The sequence below is a fragment of the Protopterus annectens genome, chromosome 5.part0 (genome assembly GCF_019279795.1).
Source record: "Protopterus annectens isolate FY-2018-M chromosome 5.part0, PAN1.0, whole genome shotgun sequence".
NCBI lineage: Eukaryota > Metazoa > Chordata > Ceratodontiformes > Protopteridae > Protopterus > Protopterus annectens.
In genome coordinates this window covers 1,490,654,302-1,490,673,783 of record NC_056735.1, presented here as the reverse complement: position 1 = coordinate 1,490,673,783, position 19,482 = coordinate 1,490,654,302, and the positions used below count along the sequence as shown (strand labels likewise).

The window sequence follows — 19,482 nt, the reverse complement described above, 5'->3', positions numbered from 1 at the left end:
AGGGCCTTCAATAACCACTGACATTGGCAGTTAATAAATAAGATGCTAATAAAAGTGATTTTACTAACAATCAACTAACATACTGATTGTTCTGAAAGAAATGAACACTGCATTTCTTTGCCAGAAACCAAAATATAGTGATTACTCATCAAGAAGTAAAACAAACAACATCCTGCTAGTTTTCTTTTAACCAAACACCCCGGTGCAGTCTCTCATAGAAGAGTGACTAATAAACCTTAAAAGTCTGATCGTCCATTCATTACATTAATTTGAGTTACCTCAAAGGGTCCATCACCATACTGAAAACTAGTGAAAAGGTCATATTAGTTCAAAGAAGCAAGGTGCTTAAATAGCTCCTGTATACTATATAAAAGCCTTATTTAAATATATATTCAATTATAGCTTATACTATCTTTGAATTTTGAAAAGCTATTTCATTAACAAAACAAAAGATGAAAATTTCACATTTTCTAATGATAAATAGATCTAACTACTTTTAATGCACCTGTTCTTGCAATATTATTGTTGCCTATGTGGTACATCCTTATTAGCCTATTACACAAATGCATTCATAAAATAGCTGAGATAACCTGTTATATACATCTATACATTTAACATTTTGTTAAATGCTTCATGAATATTTTCTCTGCAAGTCAATATTTATAAAAAATGTACATGTAACACAAGTATATAAACAGCTTGTAGCGTTATTAAATCTTCCAAAAATGCACAAATCACAACTAGTATTTATTATCAAGATATCGGCACCCTTGTCATACATAAAGCAAACATTTTATGAGAAATATTATAAATAATGTGGTGGTGGTGCGGTAGCATTGTTGCCTTACAGTTAGACGTTGCCCATTCGATTCTCAGTTAGAGCTTCTTCTGTGTGACGACATGCATGAATGGGCATTCCTTTGTTGAAGGTTGTGCGTTAGGCCCAGCAAGCCAATACTAAAAATCTACTGCCAATCATTAGCGGACTGGAGTTCCGCTGTGGCGACCCCTAACCGGGAAAAGCCGAAAGACAAGACTATTCGTATATAAATACATAAGGATCAAGAATACATATGATGATCAGAAAAAGTATTTAGGCTACATGTGTAGTATAATCCCTATTTATTTAAGAGATTATTGCATATAATGTCTTACAATAAGTTGAAAGTAGTAATCTAGTTATATCTTCTTTCCGTGTGCTGTATGAGGAAACAAATTTGATTCAGTAGCTTCCCAGTGAGGATCAGAAGATCAGTTTACTTCCGATGCCTTCATGATGACGTTTAAAGAAAGCTCTGAGCTTTCCAGCCGCAATGGATACCACAGTCTCGAGCTCATCATGAAGATAAAGCTTTCAAAGTTCCGGCGGGAAATAGTAAGTAAAGCATTACTTAACTACATATAAGGCAATGTCTCGAGACTCCCTCTCTACCGAGAGAGATGAGAAAGAAAAAAAAAACCTTGCATACACAACACGAAGCAATGACAGCTATCAAGCAAAGCTTCACCACACTATCATCCAGACTCTCCGGTTAATCTCCGACCAAAGCACACATGCACCAAAACATACAATTAACACAAACAACACCACAAATGTCTCTATAGTGCTAGAGCACCAAACCAGAGCCTCCAAATAAACACACCAACAACTCGGAAACGACAACGAAGCCATACCATTACTCCAGCCACACTGCCACTCACATCCCGAGTCAGAAGTACCATCAATAGCACAGCAGTTCGGCAACTATACATCAGGCCATCATACAAGATTCCTTTATCAAACAATTAACCATAAATCAACTAAAATACAAACACAGCAATTATAACCAAATAAAAGTTTTCCAACCATTATAAGAACCAAAATCAAGATAAACAAATACGCCCTCTAATGATAAGCACCACTACAAGACATCCGGAAGCATAGATATCCGAGATGGGAAAATCACTGCATCCATGGGAATCAAACCAATAAACATTAAGATAATTAATCTTAAACAAATAGTACAAATGAAAAAAAATCCCAACAAACGACTATTCTACAAAATAAAATAAACAACTATTTAGTTAACCAATTTACATTATATTAAATATAATACCAAAAGCTCACCTGGATGTCCGGTTTCATTTTCCCAACTGAGTGAATCAAGTGCAAATATGTACTTGTTATGATTCATCTTTTGATTTTTTTTAGGGTCAAATGTTTTCCAAGTGTTGTTCTCAGCATTTCTTTTAAGACTAGGACTGGCCCACTCCATTTCATCTACTTTTTCCAGTATGTTATTAGATTTTATATAAGTTATTGCATTGTCTAGATCATCAAAAATTTTAAAACCATCTTGATCATCTTGATAAAATATTTTCAGTCTTGCAGGAAGAAGCAAATGGGTTTTTATTTTATTCTTTTTTAGTTCTCTGACTAAAGGCAAGAAAATTTTCCTTTTTGATAATATTGAAGAAGAATAGTCATTATCAAAGCGTATAATATTGTCCTTCAGTTTGATTGGGGATTTTGCCCACGCAGTCTTTAGTAACATTTCCTTTTCATGGGCTGATAGGAACTTTACAATAACAGATTTAGTATAATTACTCTTGGTGTTTTTAGATGTCACCATTGATCTATGGGCTATTTCAATACCATGTGAAAGAGCCTCCGGCAGTTCAAGTACTTCAGGCAACCAGGAAGATAAAAACTTTTCCATATTATTTCCCTCTATGTTATCCGGTAAGCCAAAAATTCTCACATTATTCCTACGGGACCTGTTCTCAAGGTCATCAAACTTTGTCTGAAGAAGATAATTTTGCTTTAACAGGAACTCAACATTATGTTCACTTTCCTGAATTCTGTTATCCATATCACTTAATGCAGTTTCCATTCCTGAAATCTGCTTCCTTTGTTGCAGTAAATCTTCATGTAGAATGTCCATTTGGTGAGAACAGTTTTCTTTGAAATTGTCAATTTTTATATCCATTTTGTCTATTTTGACATTTAGCTCCTGAATAGTAGTTAGTAATGACTGTAGTTCTTTTTTGATAATTGTCTCTTGATGAGAAGATTTAGTGAAGCTTATCCTGTTCTTTTACTATAGTACTTCCAAAGTGTAACTTTGACAGGAAAACTTAAAATCTACTTGAATTTTTTTATATACTACCCAAATATATATTTTAAAGAATTAATTAAAATAAAAAACTATTATTAGGGAAGTTTATATCAATATTTCCAATCAATAAAGTTCCGTAAAGACAGAGCTGATAAGAAAAGCTGCTACTCTGTGCTCATCTTGGCCACACCCCCTTCTTTTTTCTTTTCTTGACATTTGTGCTGAATCTGGTGAAGGCAGCAGGATTTGGCACAACTTCTGTCTTGGTAAAAAAAAATCATATTTGACCTTTGTGTTGTAAAGTCTCTCTCTCCCTACAGCTTAATTTGGAGCCTGTCCGCTGTACTGTATGCATCAGCTGTGTCCTTCTGACTGAGCTGATATTCCCAAAGTGTTGCACTGTACACCATAGCTTTAAAAATAATCTTTGTCCAAGAACATTTAGGCCTAAAAGCTTGTAATTAGTGGTATTCTTAAAGCTTTGCTGCTGTTGAAAGCCATTATTTTTAATTATATTTGTTTTGTTTTTCTAATACATATTTTCTTGTCCTTCCTTGGTGATGTTTCCTGATCCAGTAACCCTACCTGTTGTTTGACTGTGCTTTTCCCCCTCATATCTTATCTAATGAGATTGATGTAGCCTCAAGTAAACTGGGAGCGCTACAAGGGTCATGCTGTATCAACACCATGGTTTTCACCATAAGAATTCATAGTTAGGATGCTTAAGTGAATACAAGATGATGAACTCTGAGTTAAACTCAGACATGTGCAGTAGTGTAGCTATCAGTTCAGGGTGCAAAGATCTTTGTCAGCACCTTATAGCAGATAAATGAAGTTTATTCCCATCACCCCCCACACACACACACACACACACACACACACACATCAGTGGGATAGAAGGGACATGGATTAAGTACCTCTCAGAGATGCTGCTGTCATTCCAAGTGGAATATTGTGCATGTCTCCTACAAAATGACGTTTCCGAATATTCAGCAAGTTTTACAGATAGCCAGGTATTGCTGCATTGTCACATGATCTTCCAGGTGTCATAATGGTAATAGTAAAGGGAGAGGGAGAAAGAAAAAAATAAATGAGCCTGGAAATGGGCTTCTGCTAAATGTTTCTAGGAACTCTGCCCATCTGCAGTTGGAGGAGCACAGATAATGACATAAAACCAAGTACATACAGGTGAGGAACATGAATAGACAGTGTGTGCCCCTAGGTTTCTGTGAAGGCTACTTTGGGGGCAGAAGAAACAAAAGTAGAAAAAAACTACTGAAAATTTCCCACCCACTGCATTTTCTGTTTGTACACTGAATATGAAGTCCAACTCTTGCTTGTCAGCCTGGTTGATCTTTTGAGTAAACACTTTAGTTTTAATTCATTATTATAATGTACCAAAATATGTTGTGGTAGTTTAGTTCTGTCCCAGACAGAGAAGTAAGAGATTGTTTCATATGAATGTAAAATAACTGGATTTCTTATAAATTGGCTGCACTGTTTATAATCCTGTACTGTCTGTTTTCAAACACAACTACACTTATTCCTACCTTAAATGTCCTGTTTTTATCTCCCAAGCTCACTATCTGGATAAGGTAGTGAAAGGTATGGGCTGCTGTTCCTTTTTTGTCTCTTATTTGTCTTTGTGTTTAGAAAACGCACTGTGACATGCTGTTTTTAACACACCTTTTGTTATTAACATGATGTGCATCACAGCAGAATCTGAAGCTTTCATTCCCTCCATCAGTTCTTCATGTTTGTTTCTCAGCAGTTGCACTGCACCACTTTTCCCTTGTCACTTGCACCGGATATATAAGTGATCAAGGGTCTGAACAGAAGATTCTGTGTGAATGCTGCCAAATGTAGAACAAGTGGGGTTGTAATACTTTTTATTAAATCTGTTAATGCTATTGATGTTGGTAGGAGTGAATGATACAGATACAGTCAGGTTTACTGACTATGATACAGGATATTTACCATTTTTATGACTGTAAATATTGCGTATGAATTATGAAATATGGTGTCACATCTGGTACTCTTGAACGGAGTTTGATGTAGAGGTACTAATACAAAGAGATTTAAAACTGTTTCTTACTGGAGATTGAAAATATATTTTTGTCTTAAAGTCCCAGTTGAAACTCAACTGTTTATTATTACTAGATAAAAACTTTAACCTTCTTGGCTGTTTTGTGTACTAGAATAATTTTCATCTAGTTCATAAATGAGAAATGCTCCCATAAAACACCTAATGCCACACCCATATTTTCCACAATGAGCAGAGCATTGTCAGGTGGCCAAAGTCTGTATAGTCGTGCAGCCTGACTGCTTACTCACATAAGAGGAGCATTATAAAAAGACATAAATTTCAGCAGACTGCAGCATCATATAGAAAATGTAGTACAAAAAAGTTATGAATTAATAATGTGCACTTCAGTGGAGTGGCGATGCCTGCCAGTTTTAATAGTGCATGTGTCTCGTGGATTCTATACACAACTTACTTGCAGTTTCTACATGCACCCTTTTTAAGTGTCATGATGCCCCTTTCTATGAGGAATTCAGCATATGCTAGAAATGTAAAACATAACTTAGGATATGTAAGCTGTCTTTGATTAATTCACAAGTAATGTTCTTGATTAACAAAATCTCAATCTGGTATGATTGTCAGGCCTGCATGTGTGGCTTATGTATTTTTACAAAATGGTGGACGGTATCCCATTGTGCTCCTTTTTTATTTATTTAAGTAACTGGCTACTTGATGGACTGAACCGTATAACCCTTTTGCAGGTACAACCTAGTTAAAATAATGAATCCAATAGGATGTATAAACAGGACATCGTATACATGTTGTGTAAGTATGACAAACACAAATAACACAAGTATGACATACACAAATAACAGGCATGCAATGCACTAGATATGCTTTCACCAACTTTAATGAGAACTTCAGACATCGCAAGCTAATATGCTAGAAACTTGTGAAAGAGCAGCAAAATCAGTTTTTGTTCCACTGTGACATTGGCAACAAGACAGAAGTACAAACTGATATGAAAGTTGGATAAGCTTATCATTTATCTACGTTCCACTTTCCAGAGTCCTGAGGTCTGTTGCTATGTCAGCTCTTGATATGATGTCCAGAGGGGAAATGGGATATCAAATATGAGGCAGTATGTGATGGACAGTATTTGGCAGATGAAAAAACAGGTTTCAGCGTGTTTAAAGTAATAACATTTATGGGACTTGACAACATAAAAAGACAAAATCAGAGGACACTGTGCATGGGAGTTTATGTGTAGCTATTTATCTATAATATAATATATAATATTGACAGAAAAAAATATTGAGAGAAGAGTATTTAAACTCAAAAATACCTAAACACAAAATATCTACAAAATTGAAGTTGTACTAGGGAAGCATCTCTGTCCTTTCCTCACTGTTGTGCAATCTTAGATTTGGTAAGTATAATTATCAAGGGATTTGGGGGTATAGTTTGGGCTTGACCCCCTACAAAAACATTGATTTTGGATTTGGTTAAATTTTGTTAATATGTGTTTAGATAATTTTGAGTTTAGATATTTTTTTTTCAAATACCTTTATTGAATTATCACTTCTGACATAGGCAAATTTACATTCATGTAAAAGTAATCAAACTATATTAACATAACAAACATTATACTTCACATATATTGCTATATATCATATAACCTAAGCAGTATTACATAAATGATTTAGTTCCTGCTTTTTTTTAAACAAGAATCTTCAATAAATCACTTACTACGCAGGCAATCATACATTTATATAAATGAAAACAAACCACACTGACGCAATCCTAGTCGCAAGCATTTTACATCATAAACCATACTGACACACACTCAATTTCAAACATTATACATCACTTATAATCTACCCAATCTTTCTCACTCATATGTAGCTCATTTAAGTCCTGCTGCCTTTTAGGCCTCATTCCTCCCTTGTATGTATTATTCCCACAATTCCCATTTTTTCCTTTGTAGTTTGCTGCTACCCTTTTTTAAAGATCTCAATTCCAGTTGTTTTATCTCTGCCACTATATTCCCTACTTTCACTTTAGTTGGTTTAGATTTTGATTTCCATTTTGTAGTAATTGCTTTTTTGGCAGCCACCTTTATTAGACACAGCAAGGCCTTACCATGTCTAGGCAATTCTGATTCTGTTTCATAGCTCAGAAAAATCATCTCCCTCGTCAGACCAATCTGCCCACCCAACATTCCTTAAAGTCTGCCAACTCACTGTACTCCAAGAAAATATACTCCCAATTACCACTTTCTTCCCCTTCACACCTCCAACATTTACTGTCTACCTGAGGAAAAATTCTCTGAAGTCTGCTTGGGGTATAAAAATGTCTATGTAAACATTTCCAGTTAAAAATCCTAAATCTTCTATATTTTGTTGCATGTTTGGGAGACATACATATATCCTCCCATTGTTACTTTGTGCATTGCTTATCCAGTCTCACTTTCCAATCCTTTCTAACTTCCTCTGATTGATTCTTATTGTGCAATATTTTATATGGCCTACTAATTCCTTTTTTAATGGCAGCTTCTGTTCTAGATTCTATTAAAAACTCTACCAGTGCTGGTCTTTTGTTTAGGGACACCTTATTTATTTCTCTTTACCTATACTCTGATATCAATCCCTAATAGGGAAGGCAATCTCTAACCTGCAGTCGAAATAAATTCTTGGCGTCTTCCCATTCTGTCATCCTTCCCCTCTCTAGTTATTTGCTCCCAATGCCTTGGTTTCTTTGTCAGTTTTCTCCAATAAATTCTAGCCCTCTCTTGCCTATTGTCTGTATCCCTAATTGCAGTCATCCCTTATCGGCAGAATCTCCTTTCTCCATTCCCATGCTGGTTTTGTTCTTATACTTTCTGCTACTTTATGGATGTAGTATTCTGCATGCTTATTGTTATTTTCCTCAAAGGCCTGCACCCAAAATCCCAGTCTTCCTTGTTTCGTGAGCTTCCCCCTTGTTTCATCATCATCCCTTTCCACTTTGAATTATAGTTTACTGTTTGTGCTATGTATAGGAGTCTTAACTGTGTAGCTCTAAATACCCCTTCAAATTAGGTAATCCCAATCCTCCCTGTTCTACTGGAAGAATCAGCTTATCCCACTTGACTCTTGCAGCCTTCCCCCCCAGATAAAGTACTTCAGCTCTTTATTATTTGCTACCCACAAGTTCTCCTCTGGTTGAGAAAAATATGCCTGACCTTTGTATAAGATTAAAGGGACTAAAAACTTTTTAGCTGCTTGTATGTTGCTATCCATATCCATGTAACAAAGCTTCCATTTTCTCAGTTTTTATATTATCTTTTGTTTAGTCTCTTCCCACATATCCTTAGCTGCCACACTGGAATCATTTTTAATCCATACTCCTAAATATTTCATTTTATCATGTCCCCATAAATATGGTATTCCTGAACCAGTTCATGTGTGGGTGCATAATTTACCGCTATTGCCTTTGTTTTAATCTCATTAATTTTGTATCCCAAAAAGATCTGAAACTGTCTCAAAATGTTCCACAACACTGTAATGTCTTTTTCTGGTTTTATCAGGTACAAAATAATACCATCTACAAATAAAGCCAGCATTTCTTGACTACAATAACAATTATATCCTTGAATTTCTGAGTCCCTTATTTTCTTTGCCAGTGGTTCTAAATATAATGCAAATAATAGAGGGGGGAAAGAGGACATTCCCTGCCTGGTTCCCCTGCTCAAGCAAAAATTATCAGAGTGGACCCCACCCACTTTAATTTTCACTTCTGATCCCTCATATAGTCTCCTAATCAACCTTATATATTTTTTCAGGAAATGCAAATGCTTCCATTGCCCTGCTTACTCTGTCAAATGCTTTCTCTGCATCAAGACCCACCAACAACATTGGTATTTTCTTACATTCTGCTTCCCTCTGGATCATCAGTGTTCTGTTAATGTAGTCAAATGTTTGTCTCCCCTCCATAAAACCACATTGATCCATATCTATCAGTTTTGGCATTACTTTTGTCATTCTTTAAGACATCATAGACATGGACACTTTATAATCATGATTTAAAATTGAAACAGCCCTGTATGAAGCTGAATCTGATGGATTGTTACATTCTTTAGGTATTACAGCTACCACTGCTTTCTTCCAGGATGGTGGTGCTTCTCCTCCTCCTAAGATATCGTTAAACAAAACCTTCCAGATCTTTACCATTTTTTTCCTCCTAGCTTCCAAACTTCCACAGGAATGCCATCTATTCCTGGGGACTTTCCTGTATATTGATTATACATCACAATTTTTATCTCATCTCCTCCTATCCCAACTGTTAATAATTGAGCCTCATCTATCCCTAACCTTGGCACATTTAATTCTTCCATAAACATTTCCATTTGTATCTTTTCTTGATTTTCATATTTCTCTACTTTATAGAGACTATCATAAAATTTCTAAAACATTTCTAATACCTGTACAGGTTTTCTTGTAATCTTCATTGCTATAGACTCCCTAAGTTTGGTGACAGCTCTTTCTACTTTCTTTTGCCTGAGTCATTGTGCTAAAAGTGTTTGTGCTCTAGTGTTATTATCAAAAAAACATTTGCTTAACAGCAGTCATTCTAAACTCAAGCATATTGTCAAAGTAATCCCTTATTTTCTGTTTAGCATTATGCAGTTGATCCTTATCTTGTTCTGTGAGATTCCCCCTATCCTGCAATACTTTCACATTTGTCAATCCCTCTAAATATTTCTTGCTACTTCTTACCCATAGCTCCCTTTCTTTTAATTCCACCCTATTTTTAAACTCCATCATAATGTTATCCCACTCCCTAGCTATATTTTCAGAAGAAATTTATATCCTCTCTAACAGCTCTTGAATAATCTCCAGTACCCATTCCTTAAATTCCTGTCTTTTCAACAGATAGGCGCATAATCTGAAATATTTATTGGGTAGATATCAAGACCTTCAATTAAATGCATATGCTCCTGTGAAATGTAAATTCTGTCTAGCCTATCCCAGTTTTTATATCTTGGAGAAAAGTGTGTAAATTTACTCCAAACTCCTGTTACTGAATTCACATCTTCCATGCCAAATATTTTCATAAATTTCTTCAAAAAATCTACCCTCTTTTGTTATATTTTTCCTTCTGGATCCTGACACATCTTCACTGCTGCAAACCAAATTCCACTTTCCACCTGTAAGTAATATTCCTTGCTAAAAACTGATTATTTCTCCCAGAATTTTCTTAAGCTCCATTACAGCAGTTTTAGGTGGAATATAAATACATGCCAGTGTAATCCTCTTCCCTTGCCAGTAGCCCCTTAGCACTACAAATCTGCCATTATTATTTTTTTTATCTTCTTCTGTCACTGTTGGAGCTCTTCTTACAATTAATTTAAATACTCCTCTTTTCATTTGTCCCAAGTATTCCACTGAGTAACCATCCTGAAAAGCTTTCTTTATCAAATTCACATGTTCAGTTCTTTCTAAGTGTGTCTCCCGTAACATAGCTATTTGCATGTTACATTTTTTGATATAGTTCACTACTCTTTCTTGTTTGTATTTATCTGTGAGGTCATTTACATTTAAAGACATTAAAGAAAGCATCATTAGAAGTTGGCTGCAGTGGTGCAGAGGTTAGCATTGTCGCCTCACAGCAAGAGATTCTCTGGTTTAATTCTCGCCTGGGGCACCTTCTGTGTGGAGTCTGTATGTCCTCCCTTCAGTCAAGTGAGTTTTAAAGGCATGCAGGTAGGTGTGTGTGTGTGTGTGTGTGTGTGTGTGTGTGTGTGTGTGTTTTGTGCATGTTCCTTCTTTGAGGGTTGGGTTCTGGGCTGTCAACTTGCCACCATAAAAACTCCACTGCCAATCGATCTGTGGACTGGTGATCCGCTAAGGCGACCCCTAATGGGAGAAGCTGAAAGAAATTGCTAAAGAAAGCAAAATTGTATTAAAGAAGTTATTACTCTTAGCTTTTATGTATAACACCTTTTTGTAAAATGTCTAGTTCCAGCTTTTGCATTACATGCATACATTCTTTGGCAGGTTGAACTTTTATACAGTTGTTTCTTGCCCTATACATTTGAGCCTATGTCACATCTTAGAAAATGTTTCCAAACACAGCCCCAATACCCCCTAAAACCTATTAATACCTGTTAATTAAATACTAACACACAAAACTATGTACGCCTTCAAATATTGAAGTTTTACCCTCCTAATAGGAACAAAAGTCCCAAACTGACAGCCACATTCATAGACTTGAGTTAACCTAAAAGAAAGTTCATCCATGGTAAGATGCATGGTACAGCCTGTGCTTCTACTAAGTGCTGATTGGTTTTATCTTATATTTATACCTCTCCCAGCTGGGAAAACCCGTGAATGTTTTCAGAGAACATTAACTAGCTTGGGAAAGGCTCTGAATGCTTTCAGAGAACATTATCTACTTTGGGAAACCCCTGAATGTTTTCAGAGAACTTTATCTCCTAGCCAATTACTCTTGTCTTTTTCCTCAGCCAAACACTCTCCACCAGACAGTAGCCAGTTTCTCTTTATCAGATTATCTCCGTGGAGATGTGAGAACCAGGCAGACAGTTGCTCTTTATCAGATTGTTTTCAATGAAACATGAAGATCAGCTGCAGAATTTTTACTGAGCTTACATGTATTTACTAGAAAAAGACATTGTAAAATGAGAAAAAGCACATTCATTTTTCTTTTATCATGCATTTTAATTAGGGTTATTTTTTATACATACCAGTGCCTACATTTCTTAAAATGGAGCAAGAAGAGAGAGAGGGGAGGGAGAAAGAAAAGAAAAGAAGAACAGCAGCACCTGTTTATAATTTCCATTATACTTAAAAATAACTGAAAAAATTACTTTATAGCACGTAAGGAAAACTACATGCCACAAAATTGGTACTATTTAAGGAAAAAATATTTACTTACAGTTAACTTTCTCCCTGCTGTTGGCCTCCCCAAAGCACTTTTCCAAACATTAATGGCATAAAGTAGGGCATATGCTTTAGAGTCCCCCACAAGTCCAACAAACTCTGAAAAAGTTCAATATTTCCAGATTTGATTTTCTTGTTCTGTCATATTTCACAAATATAATTATTGCATTGCAATCCCATATTAAGTTACTGGTTTCATTACTGTTCATCTCTGAAATCATGTCTCTGCTTCATTTCCAGCATACTCTGGATTCTTCTAGTCAACTCTTATGCTACCTTCCTTCTCTCCAGCATTTTTCCGTTCAGAAATTTGAAAAGGTTTCACAGGTATAGTCCCTCTGTTATCTGTATTACCAGAAAAACAAGAAGCAGAATTTCCTTCTGTTTTTCAGCTTACTTTTTGTTGGACAAACTTTTATATTTCCTCTTTAGCATGTATTCATCAAAAAATGTTGTCCCTCCAGGGAAGAATACTTTGAAGACAGCTGGGTACAGCAGTTTGAATCTCACACCAGCATCTTGACATTCCCTGAATAGTATAATAAATTTGCTCCTTTTCTATCTGGTGTACAATGAGTAGTCATTCCCTGCAAATACTCTGCTGTCTCCCACTTTTAGTACTTAGCCCTTCTGCCACAATTTTGTCAGAATCAACTCCTTCTACTGGTAGGATTGCATCTTTAATATTAAAGGTCTAGGTTGCCTTCTTATAGCCAGGTTTGGAGCATACACACGATGTGCCCTTTCAACTAACAACTCCTACTGTGAAATACCAGTCCAGCTACTTATTTGTGCTTTCATAAAATTCATGCAGTTTGTTCCTTCCAGCTTCTCTGGTATAGCTGAAAAATCTCAGGTTTTCACTCTGTGCTCTGTCCCCTAATTTTATTATTTTTTGAAAAATCTCTTCTTGAGCAATCTCATATTCAGCCAGCCTTTTCTTTATTTTGACCTCTGATTTTTTCAGCTTTATCATCTCATCTGTATATCTGTTTAAAGCTTCTTCCATGTTTTCAGCCTTTTGTACTTTGTGTTGATATACTCCATCAGTGTTTGTTTATTTTAACCATGTGTGTATGCCGTTGTCTTACATCTTCCTGTAGGTTACTGGAAGCCATGTATGAAGGTTGCATTGCTTTTTGCTGAACAGCTGCAGAACTCTCCCCAAGTCAGTGTTTCTTCCCCACTTTTTGTAGCTGATTTTTTTCCAGGTCTTCTGTATTTCTTTATTCCTGGCATCCAGGCAGTGCACTTACTATCCAGTTACTGAAATTTACCCATAAACACAAGTCTACTGGCCTTCTCTGCTGAGTTTTGGTTTTCACACTAGGAGCTAAAAAAAAGCTGTTACTCAGTGTGCAGCCATCTTGAAAACTTCTCGAGTTTAGATAACTTTTTTGTCAATATTTTTGTTGTCGAAATTATGCACCTTATATTATTTTAACTACACATTTTGTGTGTGTGTGTGTGTGTGTGTGTGTGTATATATATATATATATATATATATATATATATATATATATATATATATATATATATATATGTGTGTGTGTGTGTGTGTGTGTATATATACAGTTAAATGCAGTTTGCAATTAAGTGACATTGTCATTTCTAATCCAATGCACGTGGTTAGTATGTTGTATGTGTGTGTTTGTGAGCGAGTGTGTGTGTGTGTGTGTGTGTGTGTGTGTGTGTGTGTGTATGTTTGTATCTATATATATATATATATATATATATATATATATATATATATATATATATATATATATATATATATATGTGTGTGTGTGTGTGTGTATGTATAGTCACGTGCTTGCATGTAAATGTTTTTGTGTGTGTATATATAAATATATGCATACATACACACATACTTTCATGGCAGTTAGTCAAATGCAGACCATGTTGACAGCTATTTTAACTGTCATGTGCTATCAAATGCACTCTTTATTAAGTGTAGGATGTACCGAGTAATCATGACTTTGCTTGTTTTAATGGTTTTTCCTTTATGGTTGCAGTTGTATGACCATGGAGGCAGAATATATAAGCAAAGGGGGTATGAAGATGGAAAACTCACAATGGAGGGAGGGTGTTGGTTAATGTCTCACCCTCCCCAAGCAAAATATGTGCTTGTTTATTAAAATTAAAACGTATTTTTGGTTAGGAATGTTTTTATTGTTAGTTTTTGTTGAGCTTGATTATTGTATATTTAGTGCATTTTGGATAGGTTTTAATAAAGTGATCCAATTTTTATTGTTAACTGTTAAGTAGGGTTTAATGGTTCAGTTGTTTAATTGTTTAATTAAGTTATTTATGAGCTGTATATAAAAGGTCTGGGCTTGAATTGTGATATTGTTCTGATGAAGTCCTACTTAGGGGAAAAAGCGCTTAACCTGGAATAAATTGTGTTTTTGGATCCTGGTCTTTGGTGTGGTGGACTGGAGTGGTGAGCAAAGTTTGGTTTGGCTGTTCTTTGGTTCCTGAGTTTGTTCCGTCTTTCCACATGCCTATGGAGGGATCTACAGCCAATGGAGATATTATGGACTTGCTTCAACAACTTAATCAGCAGTTAGCAGTGCACACCACCCAAATTAAGTCCTAGGTGGACAAGCAAAGTGGCATTGCCAACATTTTTGGCAGTTTTGGACTTCCTTTAACCCAGCCCACATGTGGATTGCAGCCTGGGCAGTCAGCACAGGATATGGTGATTTCACAATCCCTTGATAATTCCAACACAAGGGAGAGATTTACTGGTGAAGTTGGAGTGGATTTTATGTCCTGGAAAAGAAATGGTTTTAATTTCCGGGAGAATTCAGCTCCTGATATATTGGTGGTCAACTGAAGAACATGAGTTTGGTTGAGAGATTGGGCATATTTGAGAAAGACTTGTTTACTTATAAAAAGTTGCAGCAGCTTGAAAATGCTTATCTCCAAAGGAATTTGGAATTACAACAAGTGCCGCAGGGTTTGCGCCTATGGAAATATCCCAGTGGTGCTTATACTAACCCCAGTTTGTTAAAGGAGCTGCATGAATTAATTGGTAAAACTGGTCTGGAACTTTTGAAATTGATTAAATAAAACACACAAGCACTAGAAGAATTATCTAAAAGTTTAGAAGACAACTTCATTAGAAGCGATCTGGTTTTTGATCGCTATCAGACCAATTACACCAATATTTTTAGCAAGGTGGACAGTATTTGTGGAAGTATTTTTTTTGGACAGTATTTGTGGAAGTATTTTTTTTGGACAGTATTTGTGGAAGTATTTTTTTACAGAAATGTAAAAAGCTTGAGAGATCTAACGGAGTACCAGAAAGAGAGGGTGTATCCTTTTTTCTCGAGTCGTCATGACAGTGGTAACCTGGAGTTCAATCAGTGGTTGTGTAGCGAGGAGGAAGTGATGTCACCCCCGAGGACATTTCAGCAACAGCATTCGAATCAGTCCACACGTATTGAAGGAGACATAAGGCGTTCTGAGCGGTTGCGGTGTATGGAGCAGAAGCAGTCCCATTTTTTTGGAGAATGGGGAAATGGATTACAGTCAGCAAGGGGCCAAAACGAAAACACAGAGAAATTGCAACTTTCGGCAGAGGAATTAATGACATTGGCCTTACAGGACTGCCTGGTCGTAAGTACTGAAAGCATTTATGCTTTGAACATTAGCGGACACACCAATTGTCGACAGGGGTCTGGAGCAGTTTTTTGTCAAAGCTTTAACTGATGATGGGGGTATTGGGTTACCGCATCAGAACAATATCACAATTCAAACCCAGACCTTTTATATACAGCTCATAAATAACTTAATTAAACAATTAAACAACTGAACCATTAAACCCTACTTAATAGTTAACAGTAAAAATTGGATCACTTTATTAAAACCTATCCATACAGCTGGTGACTTCAATATTTACAACTATTCAAGCAAGCAGTTAACCATTGAACATGCAAATTTGCTGGCAAAGGGTCTAAATATTTGTCCCTAGTAGAAGGGGCAATGTGGTTGAGACCCTTATAGGTGTAAGGTTATATGCACGCAAACTGAATTGTAAAATTTTATTTGGGAATGAATTGCATAGTAGTTCTGAGGTATCATTAAAAAAGCCCAGTGTATTTAATCCACCAAATAACAATCTTGTTGGGGTCTTTGAAAGATTGTGTGAAATCGATATTAGGAAATGATATAATCAGCCTAAGTTCAATTCTAAGAACAATTTAAGTAAAAATGAGCAGGAATTGTAGTTTGAAACAGCTATAGACAAAAATATTCCTGTTATGAAACCCGATAAGGGTAGTGGAATGGTAGTGATGGATAAGGGTGATTATTCAAATAGTATGAATGCATTGTTAATGGAAGGGGGGCTATGTTGAAAGTTTGTTAAATGAGGTTAATATTATGAATAGAACTACTGATTTTGCATTAGAGAATATGTTCTTTCGGCATCAAATCAGTGAAGATGAATATAAATATATTAAAAATGACCATCCTATGGTGTCTAATGTCTTTGACATTCCCAAAATCCATAAAGGGTTAAAAAAAACCCTAGTTTTAGGCAAATAGTAGATGGGAAGCAAGCCAAGATATCTTTTATTAGAAAAATTTTGGACCTTTAATGACATAAAGGTTTGGTTTCTTTCCCATATATATGTAAGGATTCATGGAATTTTTGGAAGAAATTGAATACCACAGAGGTCAGCAAGGATATGTATTTGGTTGCAATTGATGTTTGTAACCTGTTTTCATTGATTCCCCACGATATAGGATTGACATGGTTAAAGGCCCAATTGAGTAAAACCAAGCTAAATGAATAAGGTCAGATCAACACAGTTCTGGTTTTAATAGAACTAGTACTTAAGAACAACTACTTATTTTTTGAAGGGCAATATTTTAAACAGGCCACGGGGGTGGCAATGGAGGTGACTTGTGCCCCTGTTTTTGCAAACTAGGTGATGTCCTTCTGGGAGCAAGAATTTGTTTTTAAAAGTAATTTTCAGTCCAGGATTATCCATTATATTAGATTTTTGGATGAGATTTTTTTGATATGGAAAGGGGCTGAGGAATTGTTAAAAGAATTCCTGCAGTACATTAATGAGACAGTGCATTTTTTAAAATACACATTTAGTTATAGTAAAGAATCTATCACTTATTTAAATGTTTATTTGGCTATTGATTTGGCAAACAAGATTTCATCCGAAATTTTTAGAAAACCTACATTTTCTAATTCTTATTTAGACTTTGATAGCTGGCATCCCTATCACCAAAAAAAGTCTATTGTAAAAGGACAATTAGTTAGGGCTGCCAGAATGGTCAGTGATGTGGAGAGGTTTAAGGATGAGGTGGCTTTCATTATCCAGATGTTTAAGAAGAGAGGATACCCCCACAGCTATTGGAAGAAGTCTCCAATGAAGCACTACAAATGCGAAGTGATGGCATATACAAACCTAATTAGGTCCAAAACAATGATACAGGCTTAGGGCCTGTTAGTTTAAACGCTAATAGGAAAGATAGTACAAATATGAAGCTTAGCTTTATCACTACATTTAATCTGGATTCCAAAGCAGTTGTTAACATCATTAAGCACAACTGGGAAATTTTACAATTGTACTGCCAAATAGCTCAAAAGCTGGGTAGGACCCCTGTGAAAGTTTATCGAAAGGATAGGTCCTTTAAGAACGTCTTGGAATCGAGTGTATTCCACAATGCCCTGGTCCATTTCAGGATCAGTGGCAACTTTAAGTGTGGGATGGGGGCCTGTTTTAAAAATATTTTGGAAACTAAGAATCAATTTAATTTGAATGGTAAAGTTATTTATTTAAACAGACACTTCAATTGTAATAGTAAGATTGTAGTTTACTTAGCTAAGTGCTTAAATTGTCCAACATATTATGTGGGAAAAACCAGTAGTCATTTTAAAGAAAGGATTAGTGAACATTTGCTTGATATAAGAAATAACAAAATGACCAATGCATTATTTAGACAGGTTCATGAGTTTAGGGATCATGTGTTTAAATTTATGGTTTTGTAGCAGGTGATCAAAGATTCCCAGGGTAGGGTTTTGGGTGTACATTTAGATGTATGTGAGCATAGGTGGCAGCTTAGGTTAAATGCCACATAGTACCCAGGAATTAATGAAAGTATAAATATTGCTTGTTTATTAAAATTAAAACACATTTTGGGTTAGGAATGTTTTTATTGTTCATTTTTATTGAGCTTGATTATTGTATATTTAGTGCATTTTGGATAGGTTTTTATAAAGTGTTAACTATTAAGTAGGGTTTAATGGCTCAATTGTTTAATTGTTTAATTGTTTAAGTTATTTATGAGCTGTATATAAAAGGGCTGGGTTTGAATTGTGATATTGTTCTGATGAAGTCCCTTTTAGGGGAAGAAAGTGCTTAACCTAGAATAAATTATGTTTTTGGATCCTGGTCTTTGGTGTGGTGTATTGGAGTGGTGAGCATATGTGCATTTGTTTTTTTTTTTTTTATTTTGTTTTGTTTGTTTTTTTGTATTACCAGTCACAAAAGGCAGCTAAGGTTCCATCTGTGATAGTTTTACTCTTTTTTTTAATAATATTTGAGGTCAGAGTTCCAGCATCAGTGAAATTACTGTTGATGTAACTCAGCATCAACTTATTAATGATGTATTTTATGTATGCATATCTGTGTGTGTGTGTGTGTGTGTGTGTGTGTGTGTGTGTGTGTGTGTGTGTGTGTGTGTGTGTGTGTGAGAGTGTATGTGTACAGAGATGGGGGAGAGAGAAAGTTAAGTAGGAGTTCTTTTTGACCTGAACATTTGCATCATGTACTTTTGTAAAATGTATGGCCCCTTACATTATTAATTTTGCCATTATTTCATGTTTCAGAGCTCTAAGCATAAGCTCTGCATTTGTTTATGGTCAGTTAATTATCATGCCATTTAAGCAATGCCGAACTGAACTAAGAATGACTTGAAATAAATAAAGTGAGAAATAATGTACACATTAAGACAATTATCTCCTGAAGCAGGCAAATTAGAAAACCCACTGCTGAAGATTAATATTACCTGTGAAGTGGCAGAGATGTTTTTCTTTTCATAGGGAAAATATTAGTATCTAAGACAGGAAGAACTAAAGTATGTAGGTTACATAAGCAAAACATGGAAATTCTGTACAAGTGCTTGTGTTTATTATTCTTAGAGGAATCTAATTTATAACTGGATCGTAAAAGAAGATTAATTTATATAGGAAAGATTACTGAAGGAATTCTCAAAGCAGTGTGGATGTTATATAAGTATTGGAGTTTAGGGAGGCCATAATACTGATTGTCTTGTCAATGCACTTTCTACAGACAGGAGCCAAGTAATAAAAATGTATTGGAGATTGTACCAAAAGAGTTGGCTGTGGAATATCACTTGGGTTTAAAGATTTTCTGGATCTCGTTTAGTA

At 35.5% G+C, this 19,482-nt stretch overlaps 1 protein-coding gene across 11 annotated transcripts in view; it reads left to right on the top strand.

The window, feature by feature from the left end:
* Window positions 1-19,482, top strand: part of TENM4 (teneurin transmembrane protein 4) — a 4,497,462-nt gene that overhangs the window by 3,683,660 nt on the left and 794,320 nt on the right. For 8 of the 11 annotated variants that reach the window (XM_044071318.1, XM_044071323.1, XM_044071314.1 and 5 more), the window contains one exon: window positions 4,677-4,703. The exons of the other annotated variants lie outside the window; for them this stretch is intronic. In XM_044071318.1, coding sequence (XP_043927253.1) covers window positions 4,677-4,703 — 27 coding nt within the window. The remainder of the gene's footprint in view (window positions 1-4,676; window positions 4,704-19,482) is intronic. 11 annotated transcript variants of the gene reach the window in all.